The sequence below is a fragment of the Sturnira hondurensis genome, unplaced genomic scaffold, assembly GCF_014824575.4.
Source record: "Sturnira hondurensis isolate 20B ecotype Veracruz unplaced genomic scaffold, ASM1482457v3 Scaffold0015509, whole genome shotgun sequence".
NCBI classification, from domain to species: domain Eukaryota; kingdom Metazoa; phylum Chordata; class Mammalia; order Chiroptera; family Phyllostomidae; genus Sturnira; species Sturnira hondurensis.
In genome coordinates, this window is record NW_028088140.1 from 6,770,970 (window position 1) to 6,791,775 (window position 20,806).

A 20,806-nucleotide genomic window follows, 5' to 3' on the forward strand; every position below is an offset into this window, starting at 1 on the left:
AACTCACAGACACAGAAAACAGACTTGGTGGTTGCCAGAGGCAGGGTAGAAGGCACATGAAATGGGTCAAAGGGGTTAAAGGTACAAACTTCTAGTTATAAAATAAGTCACAAGGAAGTATGTACAGCACAGAGAAGTTCTCATCACAAGAAAACTTCATAACTATGTGTGGCAATGAGTGCTAACTTGACTTACTGCAGTGATGACGCCACAACAGATGGCCCTCAACTTACAAAGGTTTGACACATAATTTTTAAATTTTATAATGGTGTAGAAGCAATATGCAGAATAAATTACATGAGATTCAACGCTTTATTATAAAATAGGCTTTGTGTTAAATGACTTTACCCAATTGAAGGCTAATATAATTGTTCTGAGCATGTTTAAGGTAGGCTAGGCTAAGCTATGATGTATTAAATGCATTTTGGATTTTTGATATTTTCAACTTACAATGGGTTTAACAGGATGTAACCCCATCAAAAATCAAGTAGCTTCTTGATATTTTATTTTATCCAAATACTGAATCACTATACCTGAAACTAATATGTTATATGTCAAATATAACAAAAAATATTCTTGTGCTCTGTAATAGCCTAAGATGGCAAGTATAGTAAATGCATCCATGAACACTTAAATTTAGTTATCTTTACAGAATTGTTAGAAATAATAAAAAATAAATAGGATAACCAAAGAAGATAACTGATGTTTTCTGTTACCTGACTTTTCCCCAGCAATCTTTAAATTGCACATATTAACTTTAATAGTTTGATAGATTTGTATTTTTACTCATATATAATGGTATCATATGTGAATGAGTATTTTACTTCCTTTTTTCCAATTTTATACATTTTGTTTCTTTTTCTTGGCTTATTACACTAGCTAGTACTTCCAATAAAATGCTGAAATAAATGGTGATAGTGAACATATTTGCTTTGTTCCTGAACTTGGCAGGGTAGGGGGAGGCAATGAATATTCAAGCAGTAAGTATGATGTTTGTAGATACAAATATCTCTTCTATTCCTATTTGAGTAGTTTTTATCATGAAAAAGTGTTAAATTTTATTAAATTGTTTTTCTGTGTCTATTAAGATGATCACAATACTTCTTTGTTCTACTAGGGTGTTGAATTACAATGGTCAATTTTGAATGTGAAGCCACCTTATAATACTAAGCTAAACCCTACATACTCATGATATATTACCATCTTCATTTATCACTAGATTCAGTTTACTAATATTTAAGATTTTTACATCTAAGTTTGTGATATAATTCTCTTTCCTGATAATAATTATATTGGGTTCTAACCTCAAAAAATAAGTGTGGATTATTTTCTTTTCTATTACCTGGGAGAGTTTGTGTTAAGAATTGTATTATTTCCTCTTTATGTATTTAGAAGAATTTATCAGGGAAGCCAAATGCACCAGGCATTTTCTGTACAGAAAGTTTTAAATTAAGGATTCCATTTCTTAACAGATACAGGTCTATTCAGACTTTCTAATTCTTCTTAACTAGAAGAATTATTTGTTAAGAATTATTTGTTAAGATGTTCTTAGAGGAATTTATTCATCATTTCATCTAAACTGCATAATTAATTAGCATAGTTGTTTTGATAATATTCTTTTATTTTAGTATTTGTAATATATATATAGTGATATCCTTCTTTTCATTCAAGATATTGTTCATTTGTGTCTACCTACCTACCTACACACCTAGCTACCTATTTCTGGGGAATTTGGGAAGAATCAGACTAAGGCTTTATGAATTTCATCAATCTTTAAAGAATAATCAACTCTTAGCATTTTAAGATTTTGTCTATTTTCTATTTTCTGTTTCATTGATTTCTGCTCATATCTTGGTGATGATAATGCCTGCTGTTAAATCTATCCACTGAGTTCATAATTCAGTTATGTTTTTTAGTTCTAAACTTACCATTTTTTTAACCAGCTTTTCAGTTTTCTGGTACAATTCTGAAACGTTCCTTTTATTCCTGAGCATATACAACATGGTCATTTTAAAGGCTGTATCAGGTAATTCCATTACCTAGATCTCCTTACAGAAGGGTCTGTGTGTTGGCTGTTGTTTCTCTTGATTTTTGATGTTATCTTATTTTGTTATGTGGCTGGGTATTATTATTATTATTATTATTATTATTCACAGACTTAGAACAGTTTTAGATCTACAGAAAATTTTAACATGATGTAGCAAGGCCACATATATTCTCTCCCTTAACTCAGTTTCCCCATTAGCACCTCACACTGGTGTGGTACAGTTGTTAAAATTGATGAACCAACATTGATACATTATTATTAATTAACATACACAGTTTACATTATGTTTCATTCTGGGCTGTATGGTTCTGTGGGTTTTGTCACATGCACAGTGTCCTGGACCCATTGTTACAGTATCATACAGAATAATTTCACTACCCTAAAAATTCCCATGCTTTACCTGTTCATCCCTAGTCTCTACATGCCACTACCCCTGGTAACTACAAATTCCTTTTTTCTGTCTCCATAGTTTTGGCTTTTCCAAAATGTCATATAGCTGAAATCACACAGAATGTAGTCTTTTCAGACTGGCTTCTTTCACTTAGCAATATACATTCAAGGTTCCTCCATATCTTTGAATGGGTTGCTTGATAGCTCATTTCTTTTTATCACAGAATAATATTCCATTATTTGATATAACACAGATTTTTTTATCCATTCACCTATTGAAAGATATCTTGGTTGATTCTAAGTTTTGGCAATGATGAATAAAGCTGCTATAAACATTTGTGTGCAGTTTTTTTATGTGAACATAAGTTTTCAACTCATTTCAATACCTAGGAGCATGACTGCTGGGTTACATAGTTAAGACCATGTTTAGCTTTCGGAGAATTGCAAAATGGTACACAATGGCTGTACCATTTTGTAATCCCACCAGCAATGAATGAGAGTTCCTGTTGTTCAAATACTTGCCAGTATTCAGTACTGTCAGTGTTTTGGATTTTGGTCTCTATATTTTTTATTTAGAGCTGCATATTACATATAAAAATTGGGAAAGTAACTTAAAGCCTACAGTGTTATTTTCCCTTAAGGTAGATTTACATGTGTCTTTTGGGCAGCTAGGAACACTAGCCATATGGATAAATAATCTAGTTATAAAGGCCGAGATGACCTGAAGCTGTGCGTCAGTACATGAAAGGCCAGGCATGCCCTTGTTTCAAGAGTCCCAACCAAAGCACACCTGAGAGGGAACCTGAGTCCCTCTCTGGCAGATTCTGAACTTCGATTTTTGTTCCTCAAGCCTGGAAGGTCATCAGAAGTTTTGCTTCACTTCTTAGCTGTCTCTTTTAAGAGAGCTCTATGGGAAAAGCAACCCAAATGCCTTGTGCACCTCTCTAGGTTTCCCACAGCTCCAAGGTAGCTGATTCTTCTCCACCCTTCATGTGGATATTTTTAGAAATATTTATATCCAAGTCTTCTCATTCTCATGTGGAGAACTGACCCACATATTTGCTAAAGTCTGTAAGGGTATCTTATAACTCCATTAGCAAAAGCATACACTCTTTTTAGTTATTTTACCTCAATTAATAGAAGACATTTTGAATATGGTGATCCTCAATACTTCATTATTATATGACCATATAAACCTGCAATCTTAAAGTCTAGTTATATTTCTCCATTTGTATTGCTCATTTAAACTGTAATATAATACAATTTACTTTCATTATCAACAAATCTTTTTTTTTTTAAATATTTTATTTATTTATCTTTAGAGGGGAAGGGAAGGAGAGAGGGAGAGAAATATCAATGTATGGTTGCCTCTGCCGAGGACACACAATGTATCGTGTGTCCCCTGCCGGGAAGTGGCCTGCAACCCAAGCATGTGCCCTGACTGGGAATCGAACCGTGATCCTCTGGTTCGCAGGCCCGTGCTCAATCCACTTAGCTACACCAGCCAGGCATTATCAACAAATCTTAATGGAACACATACACATATGCAGAGAAAGAGAGAAAGAGGAGATATAAAATATAGAGATTTCTGAAGAGAATTCCAGTCTGTAAGTACAAAGTCAAGACAGCATGCTTTCTAGAAAGGATAAAAAATGAATTAAGGAGAATCTAATTCTATAGAGATGTGGATTCAACATCTCTAGGTTGGAAGAGGGTTTCCCAGCAGGGAAATGTGTAAAAAAGCAGTTTGAGAAGATTCATATGGTGTAAGTGTGTAGGATAGATTCTGAAGTTTGTCCCTTAAGAGGTACACCTGGAAATAGGCTTCCTGAAGACTGGGCTCCCGGCAATGTTGTCCTCATGCCCACCAGTGTAGAAACCACCATTTACTGAGCACTTACTGTATGCCAGGAACTGAGCTAGAATGCAGTAAGAACATTGGTTGGTTGGGTGGTTGACTAAAAGACCTGATAAATGTCTTAGATTCCTTCCCTATAATCATTTCTTTACAGACACCCTCATTACCTTGACCCAAGTCTCCCTCTTCAAACTCACCTGGAAAAACTCTGACCCTGTTAAACATAACTCTCTATTGACCATTCCTGGACCTATACAACTGAACACAGTTGACCAGCACACAACTATGCTGACTGGTCTACCTTGTGTCAACCACCACCAACTTCAAATGGACCCTCGTGCTACCTGGCAACCCCACTAACTTTCCCTAATCTAATCACTCTCCTAACTCACACTGTTCTCTTATAACTTCTTTTCTTCCCTCTAATCTCTAACATCTCCATCCTTCAGTCTGAGCTGATGACCCTGATTCTTTCTGCACTAAGAAAACAGCAGTCAGCAGAGAATCTCTATACATTTCCACTACTTCTGTCAATTTACCATAAATTTATAATGATATATTTTGTCTTTTTTCCAGTTATCATAGATACGCTGTGTTCCTATCTCTCCCACCTCTGAGTTGAATCTAAGACCCTTCTGCCTATTACAGGATATCATTCCTGCAAATCAGTTTTCCCCTTGCTACTGAATCACCCACTCCTCTTATTCCTTCTACATACCAAACGGACTGCTCACTTTCTCTTTTACTTGCTCACACTCCGTCTGTCTGGAACCGTCTTCCCCTCCATGGAAAACATGGCATCCTCCTTCCTTTCTTTCAGGTCTCTGCTCAAATGTAACTTTATCAGAGAAACCTTCCTGACCACATACATAAAATACATAAAACAGCATTCTCTCCCATCCTTCTTTTTTCCTCACAGCACATACCTCCACCTGTTACATATTTGTTTCTTTACTCTATGTCTCCCACCCACTACAACGTAAACTCCCCAGTACTGGGGTCTTTATTTTGGTATTCCTGTATTCCTTTATTTCTGAATAAACGTTACCTGGTACCTAGCAGGTACTCAATAAATTTGTTGAATAAACTGGCTAACTAAATTCAGAGAAACCTTGTAGTGAAGAGAGTCTAAGCTAGGATGTTAGCAATAGAAATAAAAAGAAATGGGGTAGGAGAAAATGTGAGAGACGTCATACAGGAAGAATTCACATGCTCCAGTGACTGTGTGAGATTGAACAGTGTCTCCCAAATATTCCTGTCCACTCAGAACCTCACACTGTAACTCTGATATAATAAATGTATTTGATCTTTGTCCTGGGTTTCTGGCACAGAGCTGCTAAAACCCTTGGAATAATTTCCAGCATGAGAGGAGTGTCTTTTGTCCCTCATAACCAGCCCTTTTTCATCACACCCGAGTTCAGGCTACTGAGGTGACTTAGGGTGGGGCCGCTGGAGGGCCTTGAGATGGGGCTGGTCACCAGACAGACCAAGGCTAAGAGGATAGAGATTAATCTCCCTAAAAACCCTCCCACCAGGAGACCCGGAAAGCTTCCAAGTTGGTGAACACACTGATTCGCTATGAAGGCATAGAAGCCCCACGCCTCCCCTCTTACGCAGCATACCCTATGCTCCTCGTCTACTTGGTGTTCCTTATTTGTATCCCTTAAAGTAAACTGGTAAATATAAGTAAAATATTGTCATAAGTTCTGTGAGATATTCTAGCAAATTATCAAACCCAAGGAGAGAGTCATATGAGTTCCTAACTTATAGCCAGTTGGTCAGAAGTACTGGGAGCTTAGGAACTGGCATCTGACCTGAGGGAAGTCTCGTGAGACCAAACCTTTAACTTGTGGAATCTGACGTAGTATCAGAATTTAAATGAATTGCTGGATAGCCAGGTGGTGTCCAGAGTATTAGAAAATTGGTTGGTGGTGCTGGAAAATACTCTAACGTGACCTTATTTGAAAAAAGGGTCTTTACAGATATAATCAAGTTAAGATGTGGTTAAACTGGATTAGGAGAGGCCCTAAATGCAATATGATGGTGTCCTTATAAAAAGAAATTTGGACACAGGCACACAGGGAGAACACCTTGTAAAGGTGGATGCAGAGAGTGAAGTGATGTATCTAAGAGCCAAGAAGCACCAAGGCCTGCTGACAGCCATCAGAGCGAGGAGGGAGGCATGGAGCAGATTTTCCTCTGGAGGAAGCACGGCCCTACTTGCACTTTGATTTTGGACTTCTAACCTCCAGAACAATGATAAAATAAATTTCCATTGTTTTAAGCAATTTATTAAAAAAAGACCACACAGGTTTTAGTAATTTGTTATAGCAGCCCTAGGAAGCTAATACAGCTATTGACTACATTTGGGGGAAGGGGGCCTTCAGGAGGAACCAAACATCTGAAGCCTGAGTGACTGAAAGAATGATGTTCTACTGGAAGACATGCAAGTGCAGAGGGCTAAGCAGCTGTAAGGACTGACTTTCATTTTGACTTCAGCTGTCTAATATAATCACAGGATAGTCAAACGAATGCCTTAGTGTCCCAAACATTCTGACACAAAGGAGTAATAGAAAAAGCAACAGAATATTGATACAAGAATCAGAGCTGGGATTCCCCTTTTATCACCTTCTAACCAACACTTTTATTTTTTTAAAGATTTTATTTATTTTTAGAGAGAGGGAAAGGGAAGGAGAAAAAGAGGGAGAGAAACATTTATGTGTGAGAGAAATGGTATCAGTTGCCTCTCACATGTGCTCCGACCAGGGACCAAACCCACAACCCGGGCATGTGCCCTTGACCAGAAACTGAACTGGTGATCTTTGGCTTTGCAAGATGATGCCCAGCCAGCTGAGCCACACTGGTCACGGCTCAAGGACTCTTACATAATCACGCTTAAAGACCACATATCTCTGAGGCCTTCCTTTTCCTGTGGCTTCTACCACCTCACACTACAGCTTCTACCTCTATGACCACTCTCCTGTAAATCAAGCTCCTCTTTTAAGTTGGCTTAGTTCTCAGTCCTCTTATAAATCTGCCATCATCTCCAAACTCTCAAGTGTCTATACATCTCTAATCTGAATGACTCATCTCCAAGCCTTACATCCCACAATTTCTTGTTATCTACACAATATCTTCACTTAGGAGTCCAGGACATATCTACATGGATACACAGCCATCACTTCATGTCTGACATGTTTTTAGTCAAATGTATCTTCTCTTTCTATTCAAATGACACATGTTCTTAATTCCATTATATAACTCTAATTGTACCCTCTTGTGGATAAAATACTTCCATTTTTTCTCTTTCTTCTTATTTAGCACAATTGGTTATAATTTTTTTTCTTCAGAATATTTCTAGAAGTTACCCTTCATCTTCATTCCTATACCCCAAGCCCAAATTCCAGACTTCTTACCTACGTTAAATATACTATAATAGCTTCCTAACTGGCCTCCCTGTCTTCAAGCTTTCTCCTCTCTGGCGTGTTTGTGCTGAAACATTTGTGTGCACCTGGGAGTGATTAATAATATTCTTTAGGTATTGCACATTATCTTATTTCTCCAATTAGGTTATATGGTCATTGAAGGCAGAAATGAATCATGGCTTTTATTTTCCCCTCAGTGTAAATACCAAGCCGCACAACATAGTTAACAGGTATTTTACAACTTCAAGACTATGATTCATTAAAAAAAATTCATAACAGTATCTAACCAAGAATTATTTCAGAGCCATATCTTTGAGTAAAAATAATAAGCTGTCACTTTAAGTGACTTAAAAGGAAGAGCACAACTCACTGCGCTCACACCAGATCTACCCTCACATCCACACTTCGCCTGTGTGGAGAGAAACTACAGAGAGAGCTGGGAACACGTCCCGACTCCAGAGACCTGGTCAAACTTTTCCAAACAAATCATCACGGCAAATATCACTACGCAAAGACTCTGTCAAAAAACACTTACCAGAAATGATCTAAGCTTTGTACTTACAAGGTTGGAGTCATAAAAAAAACAGTGAGGCACCTTAATCTAGCCCGTGGGAAAAAATAAAGCTGCTATCCCCCAGTTACAAGAACCTCTCCTAGGAAAGTAGCTCTAAATAATTATGCTTTCTATCCTAGAGTTAAAATTTGGTGACTTGTTTTAGTCTTCCTGCATTAAACAGTTATAATTTTTGTTCTTTAAAGAACCTAAAATGTCTGTTGCACTCTTATGAATTATATTTATTTAATATTGTAGCCAAAATTTTCATATCTTTAACTTGAGTGGGGAAGAGAGTTTGATGTAAAAAATTATTTTCATAGTGATTATTTTGCCACAAGAAATAACACTCATGTGTACTATGCCAACAATAAACACAAAAACAGTAAAGTATTTGGAATCAAAGAAAATGGGAAAATAAAAGAGTAATAGTGCCCTCACCAAAAGCAAAGGACTGAGAATAGAAAGATGCATAGGTTTTAGTCACAGCAATGATTTGTACTAGTCAAGTGACCTTGGCTACCTACCACTTGAGTTTCCTAATCTGAAAAATTACCTGAATGCTAAATTCCTCCCAGCCCTAAAATTATAAATACTTCAAAAGTTGTAAGCCCTTAGCACAGTGTCCTATGTGGTGGGACAGTTCTTGGTCACGATTATTCACTTAGTTAAGCCTAAACAATATCTATGGCTTCAAACCATAATCCACATATCACACTTTATTTTTTTTTAATATTTTATTTATTTATTTTTAGNTACCTGAATGCTAAATTCCTCCCAGCCCTAAAATTATAAATACTTCAAAAGTTGTAAGCCCTTAGCACAGTGTCCTATGTGGTGGGACAGTTCTTGGTCACGATTATTCACTTAGTTAAGCCTAAACAATATCTATGGCTTCAAACCATAATCCACATATCACACTTTATTTTTTTTAATATTTTATTTATTTATTTTTAGACGGGAAGGGAAGGAGAGAGGAAGAGAAACATCAATGTATGGTTGCTTCTCGTGCATCCCCTGATGGGAACTGACCCCTGCGGGGAACAGGCCTGCAACCAGGCATGTGCCCTGACTGGGAATCGAACCGTGATCGTCTGGTTCACAGGCCCGCGCTCAGTCCACTGAGCTACACTAGCTAGGGCCACATATCACACTTTAAAAAGTGAAATGAATATTTACTATGCTCATACCCATCATTTGGCAGATATTTCAGTAGGAAAATAATTCATCTTAGATCACAATATTAATAAAAGGTTATTTTGCAGACTTCTTAAAATATCATCTCCTCTCTTTCTGGTATACCTGCAATTAATTGATAATCTCTCTCACCACTGGATGTCACTTGTGCTCCAACAGAAGTCAACCCTAACCTCAATAATTAGAATCTGATATTTAAGATACTTATCTCTAAAACCTCAACACAAACATTGCTCTGTGAAAGATCAAATCAGTTCTTATAATTTCTAGTGATCTCTAGCTCACATCTGGCTTTAGTGGCTTCTAGGCATCAAATGGTAAAAGAAAGTATAAGTAGAATTTCTAAGATCATCCCAAGCAATAAGAAAATTCACTGATATCCCAACAATACCCATACAAAGCTCAGTACTTCCCTGGCCTGAAAGAAAGAAAAGTGATATACACAGGGAGAAACAACCACACAAACATTTATATTTGATTATAAAACATTGGAATTCCCATTTGTAAATGCTATTTTCTCATCTCAATGTTACACTACTTTTAGCATCCCACAATGCTAAAATGTCATGTATAAATATCAATTAAACATCAGTAAAATCTCAGTTTTAATTATACACTTTATTCTCCTAAAGTAGTTAATTATGTTCTACTCTGTAGAAATCACTTCAATGAGAACCACTTGCCTTTTTCTGCGCAGTTGCAGCTCGCTGCAGTTTCTCTTTGGCCTGATTGTACTTTTCTTCTCTGTCTGTAATGCGTTCGTGAAGCTTATGCTTTTCTTCCAACCACTGTATCTGTTTCTCTTCCAATGTCCTGTTGGAAGTATGGATGTAAAACATGGATGTTAACTCTTAGGATTAAACAAATATTATCACAAGTATAATCAAACTTACTACCTATAAGGCATTCAGAAAAATAATACAGATATTTGAAGTAAGAAATGTATTGGTTTCCTTAAAGAATAAAGAAGTTGTTCTTTAAGGGTTTTCTTAATACTATGGTCAGGGAGAATTTTAAAGGGCTGTCTTCTCTAAATGTCTTTTTTTTTTCTTTTAAGAATTCAAAAATCTATAAAGCTGATTCTCTAGAAAGAGAAAGTGCATTGCCTCAGACCCACTATATATTGTCAAAGGGTATTTGTAAGTAGCTCCTAAAACACGTTCAGCATGGAATCATTATTGACATAATTATATAAAACATAGCAGAAAAAATAGTTGTACATTAAAAAAAAAGCAAACTCTACTTTTCAACTTCTAGTTGTGCTTTTTCAGCTTGGCTTCTTAAATTTCGGCATTCCTGTTTTAACCTCTCCACCATTTCCTTCAGTATCTGGTTTGAATTCAGCAATTCATTCTCTGATTGTGTAAGTGAGGTCACTTGGATCTGCAAACTACTGATTTGCTTAAAAGAAAAGAAAGAAGAGAAACGTTAAGGGCACTAAGAAAATGTCAGAGAGGCAGAGGACACTATGCGTCTTCCCTCACAAATGACCCACCCAATTGATGTGCCTGTGAAGGCACCCTGAAATGAAACAATACACAGCAGCATTCGGTTTCACTAGCATAGGATCATTTCTTAATATAACCAGAAACAATCAACAACATATTCCTAAATCTGCCACCGAGTCCTCTTCTCTTCTAAAAATAAGCAGGCTGGAAGAGGTCCTGGGAGTGGGGAGAAGGTTTATTAGAGGAGAACAGAGAGATTTACCTTTACCTTTGCCCATGAAAAGTAGCTACATGCATTACTTGTTTTACTGTGTTCTGCTCTATTGTGCTTCGCAGATCTTGTACCTTTTTTTACAGATTCAAGGCAAGACCCCCCGCCCCCGCCCCAGCAAAGATATTCTGACCCAGTTTACTGCACTATTTGCTTTATTGCAGTGGTCTGGAACAGAACTCTCAATATCTTCCATGTATGACTGTAATTATCTGGTTACAAATTAACAGGCTGGGAAGAGTCACATCACTTTTAAATTATACCTAAATAATCTTCACTCGGGACACAGTAACACTTCCTCATAAGACCTCGTTTTTCTTTCACTATCTTTTAACTCATAGCCATCCTCTAAGAGAATTTTGGAAGCAGAGAATCAAGAGCCTCAGGATTAAAAAACCAGTTATGAGACTCAACAGACAAAAGGAACCAGATTCCTAATGGTAGCAAACCCAAGTAAGACAGGACTATATATCCAAAGAGTAAGTGACAGCAGAGTAATGTAAAATGGTATGTCTCAGATTTCTATTTTAGACTGAATTTCTCCATGAAGAGCTATTCAAGTCTTTCTTTCTAACTGGGGTTATAAATACTAAATCTGCATCACAGCTAACTGAACAAGCAACCTCCAAGGAACTTACTGTTTCTCCTTAGATGACAGAAAGCCCAATGCCAATGATACTAGATAACTTCTCTCGGAGAAGTATCAAACATTATGCCCTTGTGGTTGAGACTTAAAAACTGTAACTTCATATGCAAAGCAATGTCAGCTACTGTGTAAATACAAATCCAAAAACTGAAATCCTCACTACTTCATAATCTCAAAGGGAAAAAAAACCCATTTAAACAAAAAAGAACATAGAATTCAGTAAAGAACACTTTTCAGTGTTCTGCATATATAAATCTTTCCTGAATCCAAGTAACTTTAGTTAAAATATAAACTCCCTTCCAAAAGTACAACTCTCACATTTCCAAGGTATATGAAGAATAGCTCACAGAATGAGAAATATGAAGTTACAAGTCCAGTACACAAGGAACTTAAAAACCAGATGATTTTTCAAATCGATTTTCTTCTTTTTTCAAAAAGATTTTATTTAGTTATTTTCAGAGAGAGGGGAAAGGAGGGAGGAAGAGAGAGAGACACTGATGTGCAAGAGAAACATCAGTTGGTCGCCTTTCGCACACCCCCAACCAGGGACCCAGTGCGATGGAGGCGTGTGCCTTGACTGGGAATCAAACTGGTCACCTTTCAGTTCACAGGCTGGCACCACACCAGCCAGGGCTCAATTTTCAAAATTCAGAATATCAAAATACCATCCTTTAAACTATAATTTTAAAAAATCATCATGGGCCACAATGTATAAACATCTTAAGAAAAACAGCAGTTAACAAAAGACGCTCATTAGAATTTAAAGAGATTTAAATACTTATCTTTACATATCAAGTTCATCAATACATCATCAACTGTAGTGATTAGATTTTTAGAGTATCTATATATAAAATCCAATAAAGATTCAGAATATAGGTTTTAAAAAGCACTTACAAAATACAGCTAAACATCATACCTGTTTCAGTTCAGAATTTTCATTTTTCTCTTTTTCTGCATTTTCAGTGTTCACAATTTGCTGTTGAAGTTTTAACCTGAAAATCATAACCCAACAAAAGACATTACTAAGGATCCACAGTCCATATGGTTCACTGAATTAGGGAACCATTTTTACTGAGTCGTTGCACTAACACGAGGCACTGTGCTTTGAAAACTGGTAGGTAAAATGATAAAGATTTAGACTTCAGGCAGTCAAATCGTGTTCACATATAACTAAAATTAACATAAATTCCTGCTTTTGCAATGGAAAAATCTAAAAATTATGGTCATAGAGAAGATGAGAAATCAAGTCTGTCTAGGGAAATGAGAGAAAACTACCTGGAGATTAAAATTGATGGAAAGAAGTTTGATAAACATAGGGAACAGCCTGAGCAGATGGTCTTTGGTGGAAGAGCACATAATGTGTTGCTAAGGCATGTGCTCTAGCAACGTATGGGGGGGATAAAAATCAGGAGGGGTATCTCAGGAGGTAGGGATCCCAGTCCCACACTGGGCCACCCAACACAGGATTCCAGTGCCAGGAAGATAAATATCCAAAACTTCTGGCTATAAAAACCAGTAGGGATTGAGGCTGTAGAAGCCAGAAACTTCTAGACTTCCTGGAAGTTCCTTTTAAAGGTCCCCCTCCAAAGACTTACCCAGATTCACTCCCTCTGAGCTCCAGAGCAAGGACAGCAGATTGAAAGATACCAGAGACATACAGAGAGAAACTGACTTGCTGTCCCCTCAAAGAGCTGGCAGACAAGTGCCATATCTGAGACTCCAACACGGGTCACATTTTTTGCCCCAACCTGGCAATTCTGTGAGGCCCTGCCCCACCCAACTTGTGGGCCCACCCAAGCTGTTTCCAGTGACTTTTCCATGTGAAAGGCTTGTCTTGTCTCATGCTTCAGATTTTTCTAAGTTCTCTCAAACAAACAGCTTTTGGCTTCAGTGAGCCCTGTACCTCTCACTAAGCTGCCTCAGGCCCAGCACCAGCAGCAGCCAGCCTTGGTTCACAGCTTAGTCTTGAATGGGCACCTCCAAGACTAGACCAAGTAGCAGCCATCTGCAGATTGCTTTGTAGCTTATGCTGTGTGACCCCAGACAGACCACAGGAGGTGGCTGACCTTGGGCGTGCCAATAGCAATCAAGGAGTCAAGACTCAACTACAACAGGAAGGTGTACACAGCTCATACAGTGCGTGCACCTTGAGTACCCAGCTTGAGCAATAGGGGAGGCTGTGCCACTGAACCCTACAGGACACCTACTACATTAGGCCACTCTACCAAGCCAGGAGACAGAGCAGCTCTACTTAACACATAGACACAAACACAGGAAGATTGCCAAAATGAGGAGACAAAGAAACATACCCCAAATCAAAGAACAGAACGAAACTCCAGAAAAAGAACTAAACAAAATGGAGACAAGCAATCTACTAAATGCAGAGTTCAAAACACTGGTTATAAGGATGCTCAATGAACTCAGTGAGAATCTCAACAGTATAAAAAAGATCATGTCAGAAATAAAGAATATACTAATTGAAATAAAGAACAATTTACAGGGAATCAGCAGTACAGTGGATAAAGCTGAGAATCTAATCAGTGACTTGTAGTGACTTGAAACACAAGGGAGCAAAAAATAACCAAACAGAACAACAAGGAGAAAAAAAAATCCAAAAAAAAAAAAATGAAATAGTGTAAGGAGCCTCTGGAACAACTTCAAACAGACCAACATTTGCATCATGGCAGTACCAGAAGGAGAAAAGAGAGAGCAAGAAACTGGAAGCCTATTTAAAAATATAATGACAGGAGTTCCAGTCAAGAGAGAAGCAGAGGTAGACATACTTTGTCTCCTCACACAACCATAGAAAGAATTACAACCAGATCTCAAAACAAATAAAACCCAGAACCACCAGAAAATTAAGCTGTATGGAAGTCCTACAACCAAGAATTTAAAGAAGCCACATTCATCCATACAGGTAGGAGTGTCAGAGTCACAGAGACAGACACAGAGGTGTTACAGTGCAGAGGCACTGGCAGTGGCAGAACTGATGGTCCTGCCACTTAATCAATGTGGATTAACATATGGTGGATAAAAACTGAGAGGGACACCTTGGGGAGTATTGTTCTCAGCCCCAGGCCAGACAACACAGCCTAGGGTTCCAATCACCAGGCTCTGGCTGTGAAAACCAGTGGGAGTTGGGACAGCAGAAGAAACTGCCAGATTTTTGCCACTTAAAGGGCCCACACAGACTTAGAATGTATGCAAACCCACCCACTCTGGGTATCACCACCAGAGCAGCAGCTGGAGGGGTGCCAGTTGCATACAGAAAATGGACAAAGTGACTGGAAACAAGGCAAGTGCCAGGCAAACCTCCAGAAGCCAGGAAGGGGCACTGTCCCCTCTCCAATCCCTACTACCACCCACAGCCACAAAACAGTGAAGCTGGTTGCCCTGCCCTGACAATTAATCTAAGGCAATTACCTATTGAACAATTTACAAGTGCCTTTTCTACAATGGCCACACTACTAAATAGAGAGTAAAAAGCAGCTCTACCTAAAACACTGAAACAAATATAGGGAGGCTGTCAAATTGAGGAGACAAAGAAATATGCCTGAAAGGAAAGAACAGAACAAGTCCCCAGAAAAAAAAACTAAGTGAAACAGCGATAGCCAATCAGATACCTATCAAAACACCGGTGATCGGAATCCTCAGAGAACTCACTGAGTATGACAACAACATATAGGAAGAAATGAAGCTTACACTAAGTAAAATAAATACAAATCCACATGGAACCAATAGTGAAAAGAAAAAAGCCAGGGTTCAAATCAACAATTTGGAACATAAAGAAGAAATAAGGATTCAACCAGAACAGAAACAGGAAAAAAAAAACCCCACAAGGATAGGCTTAGGAACCTCTAGGACAACTTTAAACATACCAACATCTGAATCATAGGGGTGTCAAAAGGAGAAGGGGAAGAGTAAGAACCTGAAAACTTATTTGAAAAAAATAATGAAAGCAAACTTTGCTAATCTCATTAAAGAAATAGACATACAAGTCAAGAAAGTAGAGTCCCAAACAAGTTGGACCCAAAGAGGCCCACACCAAGATACATTATAATTAAAATGCCAAAGGTTAAAGATCAAGAGAGAATCTTAGAAGCAGCAAGACAAAAGCAGTGAGTAACCTACACAGGAGTTCCCATAAGATTATAAGCTGAACTCTCAAAAGAAACTTTACAGGCAAGAAGGGACTGGCAAGAAGTGAAAGAACAATTAGTAAAGCAAAGACCTACAACCTAGATTATTCTATCCAGCAAAGCTATCATTTAGAATGGAAGGGCAGATAAAGTGCTTTCCAAACAAGGTAAAGCTAAAAGAGTTTATCATCACCAAGCCATTATTATAAGAAATGTTAAAAGGACTTAAGAAAAAGAAGATCAAAACCATGAACATTAAAAGGCAACAAATTCACAACTATCAACAACTGAATCTAAAAAAAAAGAAAAAATAAAAAAGAACAACTAAGCAAATAACCAGACCAGGAACAGAATCATAGGTCTGGAGATCATTTGGAGGGTTATTAACTGGGAAAGAGAAGGGGAAGAATGGGAGAAAAGTTGTAGAGATTAAGAAGCATAATTAGTAGGAATAAAATACACATGGGATGTTAAGAAGAGTATAGGAAATGGAGAAGCCAAAGAACTCACATACATAACCCATGGACATGAACTAAGGTAGGGGTGGAATGCTGGAAGGAAGGGGGCTACTAGGCAGAGGGGGGCAAAGAGGGGGGAATTGGGACAACTGTAATAGTATAATCAATGAAATATACTTAAAAATAATGAAAGAAAACTTTCTTAACTTGGTGAAGGAAATAGACATACAAATCTAGGAGACTTCCAAACAATATGAGCCTAAACAGGCCCACACCAAGACACGTCATAATTAAAATGCCAAAGGTTGGCCTGTCTGGTGTAGCTCAGTGGATTGAGCGCGGGCCGGCAAACTACATGATCGAGGTTCGATTCCCAGTCAGGCCGCATGCCTGGGTTGCAGGCCAGTTCCCAGCAGGGGACTGAAAAGAAGTAACCATACATTGATATTTCTCTCTTTCTCTCCTTTCCTTCCTCTCTAAAGACAAATAAGTAAAATCTTAAAATAAAATAAAATGCCAAAGGTTAAGTACAAAGAAAGACTCTCAAAAGCAGTAAGAGAAAATAAGTTGTACAAGGGAGTTCCCATAAGACTGTCAGCTGATTTCTCAAAAGAAACTGCAAGCAAGAAGGGACTGGCAAGAAATATTCAAAGTCATGAAAAGCAAGGACCTTCAACCAAGATTACCCTGCCCAGCAAAGCTATTATTTAAATAGAAAGACAAAGAGCTTCCAAGACAAGAAAAAGCTAAAGTACTTCATCGCCAGCAAATCAGTATTACATGAAATGTTAAAGGGTGTGCTTTAAGGACATCAAAAATATGAACAATAAAATGGCAATAAATACATATCTGTCAACAACAGAATCTAAAAATCAATATAAATAAACAAGCAGAACAGAAACAGAATCAAAGATACCAAGAGCATTTTGATGGTTGCCAGGTGTAAACAGTGTTAGGGAGATGAACAAAAAAAGTGAAGGAATTAAGAAGTACAAACTGGTACTTATGGAATAGTCATGAGGATGTAAGGTACAGCATAGGGAATAGAGTAGCCAACGAACATATATGCCTCACCCATGGATACAGACAACAGGAGGGGAGGGGGGGGCTGGGTGGAGGATGGCAAAGGGAAAAAATTGGGACAACTGTGATAGCATAAACAATAAAATATATTTTTAAGAGTTCCACAGGAGTTTCTTTCACAGTAATCAAAATGTATGTAAAAGTTTCTTGAGAACAATAAAGTATATGGCAAATGTAAGGAAAAAAAATAGGACCCAAGTCTCCCAACACCTCAGTTACTGTCCCCCTCTCCCACTTCATCACATTGCAATTTTACTGATTTTAAATTCAGGATTTAAAAGAAAACTATCCAGTACAGAATGACATACTATATTCTATAGAATATATTATAAGTTTCATCCCTGAGATGAATAAACACACAATTTGCATTCGTCTCAAAGGAATATATTCTCAGATGGAACTCTAAAATAGAGTCTCTTTGGTGAGCAAATGACTAACCTTATAATATAGAAAAATTTTATGCTAAGTAGGTTAGAAGGACAAGACCTCAATCACTCTATTTTTTAAAACTCTCCAAACACTTATCTCAAATATAATTCATTTGGCACTTATTTTGAGTTTGGCATTAATAACATTTATCAACCCAATTAGAACTTTTCATTGAGAAGATAACATTCTCAAAGGCCTAGGCCTGTGATTTAAACACTAATAAGAATTCACAAATATTTGCTGATGGACTGAGCGAACCAACCCAAATCCTGGATTAGACATTTAAACAAGTAAGATGATTGGACAATAGGATATGGAAGAAACTATTATAACCACTGCTCTACAAAATCATGAAGATGACAATAAAGTAGAAAAAGCTGGGCCCCAGCTTAAGTCCAGAGTTAGGCCCCAAGTTATTTTAGGTCTGTTTGAGATTCTGGATACATTGGGCAAATCCACGAAACAGGACCCAGTTAAACAAGTATTTATAGCCTAACAGCTTTCTAAATGTTCTATAGTAGAAAGAGAAATAATTATGTCCTCCACACAAAGATTGAAGCCAAAGAAACCAACAGTAAAGAATTTCTGACTAGCAAGACACAAGAAGACTAAGGATACTACTGTGGTACAATACAAGACATGATGCACAAAGTTTTCTTCAGGTCACTTTGCTGAAGTGGTGCTGGGTTACAATCTAAACTGGTGAGAGACTTTTTTTTTAAGGAAAAACACTAGGATTCCAAGGGATAACAGAATTTAACAGAAATCGAAAGAAACTTTAATAGAGATCATCGGGGTTTAGAAATATGTTCAATGTCCTTAAATCACAGTAATAAGAGTTCAAAACAGGTAGATATTATTTCACAGTGCTAAGCTTTAGGAATAAAGTACAATACCTCTTGATTAGAAGGTTTTGAATATTCAAAATGTGTTATAATAAGTCAAAATACAATAATTCTTATAACAGAAGTGTAAGAGGAAAGTAAAGAAAACACAATTAATTCTCATTAGATCAGTAAAGGCTACATAAGAAAAATGCATTGTGAACTGGACCCTGAAGACAAAATAAGAGTCTGAGGTAGAGAAATTAAAGATTCAAGTGAAGAAGAGGATAATGGATGAAGCAAGATGCCGAGGAAACAAAGGGTGTGGGAAAATACACTACACACTTTGGAGGTAAAGTGTGTAGTTTGGAGGAGAAAGGATATCTTCATAAAGGGAGGGGAGAATGAGGAAGATGTAGAAATTCTCAGAGAGTGAGAAGCTGAAAGAATTCATACTCAGAAGTCTTTGCTCAGCTACAAGTGAGAGTGCAGATGAACAGTGGACGAGGTCTCCACTGAGAGGCCAAGGAGCCAGGCTAACAGACTAGAAGAAGAAAAGAGAGTACAAGAACTACCAGTCTCAATATCTTAGATGAGAATAGAGTGAATAGAAGAAAAAATTGTTTTTGAAGTGATCAGTTCTAAGGGATGATAAGGTATACCTAAGTGTAGGGCTACTAAAGTGGAATAAAGATAGAAAATTTCAGAGTGAAGATAAAATAAACTAAATAGCTAAGGTGTTAGATGGGTCAACAATACAGATGTTGTACTCACTAAAAATAGAAGCAAGTGATAGAAAATAGAAAAAGGTTGAGCCAAAAGTCAAGGTCTTTAGGGACTGTTGGGGAATATCCTGTAAGTCAATAATTGGAAAGAAAAATAGGAATAAGATGGACAACTACCAAAGGAAAGACCATTTTAACGGGTCAGTCAATGGTATGGAAACAAGACTGGGATTCAGAAATACTGACTTCCTTTCTTGGTCCCTACTTGAAGTTTAGAGAGTAAAGGAGGAATAATTTCCACTTAGAAGAGCTGCCAGGTAATACGCCATCAGGACAAAGTCAGGTTTCAGTAAGGGAGTGTTTAGAAGTATGTGGAGACTATTAAAATTTTTTTGGTAATGGAGCAGGGATTTCAGAGGTTCCAGCAAAAAATGTTAAGAGGAGAGCAGTCAAAAGGTGAAGAAGGATGAGTAATTTGGGGAATGAGAAAGTACCTGGTCAAGTACTTTATATTTTAGAAATAACTATGGAAATAATGGAAGTAGAAGTAGTGGGTAGACTGGAGGGCCAAGGTACAAAAGAAAATCAGCTGTGGAAGTTTAAGTGGAAACATTTGGAATAACAGTGAGATGGAGCTGTTCCAAGTTCTCTTCAAAGTGCGGAATAGCCAGTTACGGATTACTGCCTCGGTTTTATGTGGCAGGCAGCTGATATGTGTCATTTCAACATTCACATATTTACTGAGTGCCTACAAGTGCAGGGCCCAACCCCAAGTGTCACAGATATATCATTGCAAAACTAAGACAGAACTAAAACTAAAACTATCAATGCCTGTTCTTAAGGGACTGATAGTCTGACCGTGCTACCTGACTCTTTTGTCTGAAATGTGGCTAGTGAACTGAGGAACTAAATTTTTAATTTTTAAAATAATTTAAAAAGCTATATGTGGCTAGTAATTCCATATGATACATGAAGATTCTAGTGCTACCTCCTGGCTTCATTTGATGTGAGTCTCCACAATCAAGGGAAAGCAAAAGATACAGCAAACGAGAAGTTTATATTTGTGATTTCTCTTTTGTAAAGATTCCTAAAACAAATTTCGTAAGAACAGCAGTTCTTATAACAATCCACTGAAAGCAAGGTTCTTGCTTGTGAGCAATGGAAATTAATTTTGGACATTATTAACAAAAAGGGGCTTTCCTGGGTGGATATATGAAACTCAGTGAATCACCAGCAACCTCAGAATGAGAACCAAGCTAGAATAACTGACCAGAATCACGAGCAAGGAGAAGCCACAAGAACTGTCTGGCCTT

General features: G+C 37.5%; 1 protein-coding gene across 2 annotated transcripts in view; it reads right to left on the reverse strand.

The window, feature by feature from the left end:
* Nucleotides 1-20,806, reverse strand: part of CEP83 (centrosomal protein 83) — a 144,084-nt gene that overhangs the window by 7,423 nt on the left and 115,855 nt on the right. For both annotated transcript variants that reach the window (XM_037064687.1, XM_037064686.1), the window contains exons 11-13: nucleotides 12,752-12,827; nucleotides 10,714-10,871; nucleotides 10,154-10,283 (exon numbers count right to left, since the gene is read on the reverse strand). In XM_037064687.1, the coding sequence (XP_036920582.1) occupies nucleotides 10,154-10,283; nucleotides 10,714-10,871; nucleotides 12,752-12,827 (364 nt within the window). The remainder of the gene's footprint in view (nucleotides 1-10,153; nucleotides 10,284-10,713; nucleotides 10,872-12,751; nucleotides 12,828-20,806) is intronic.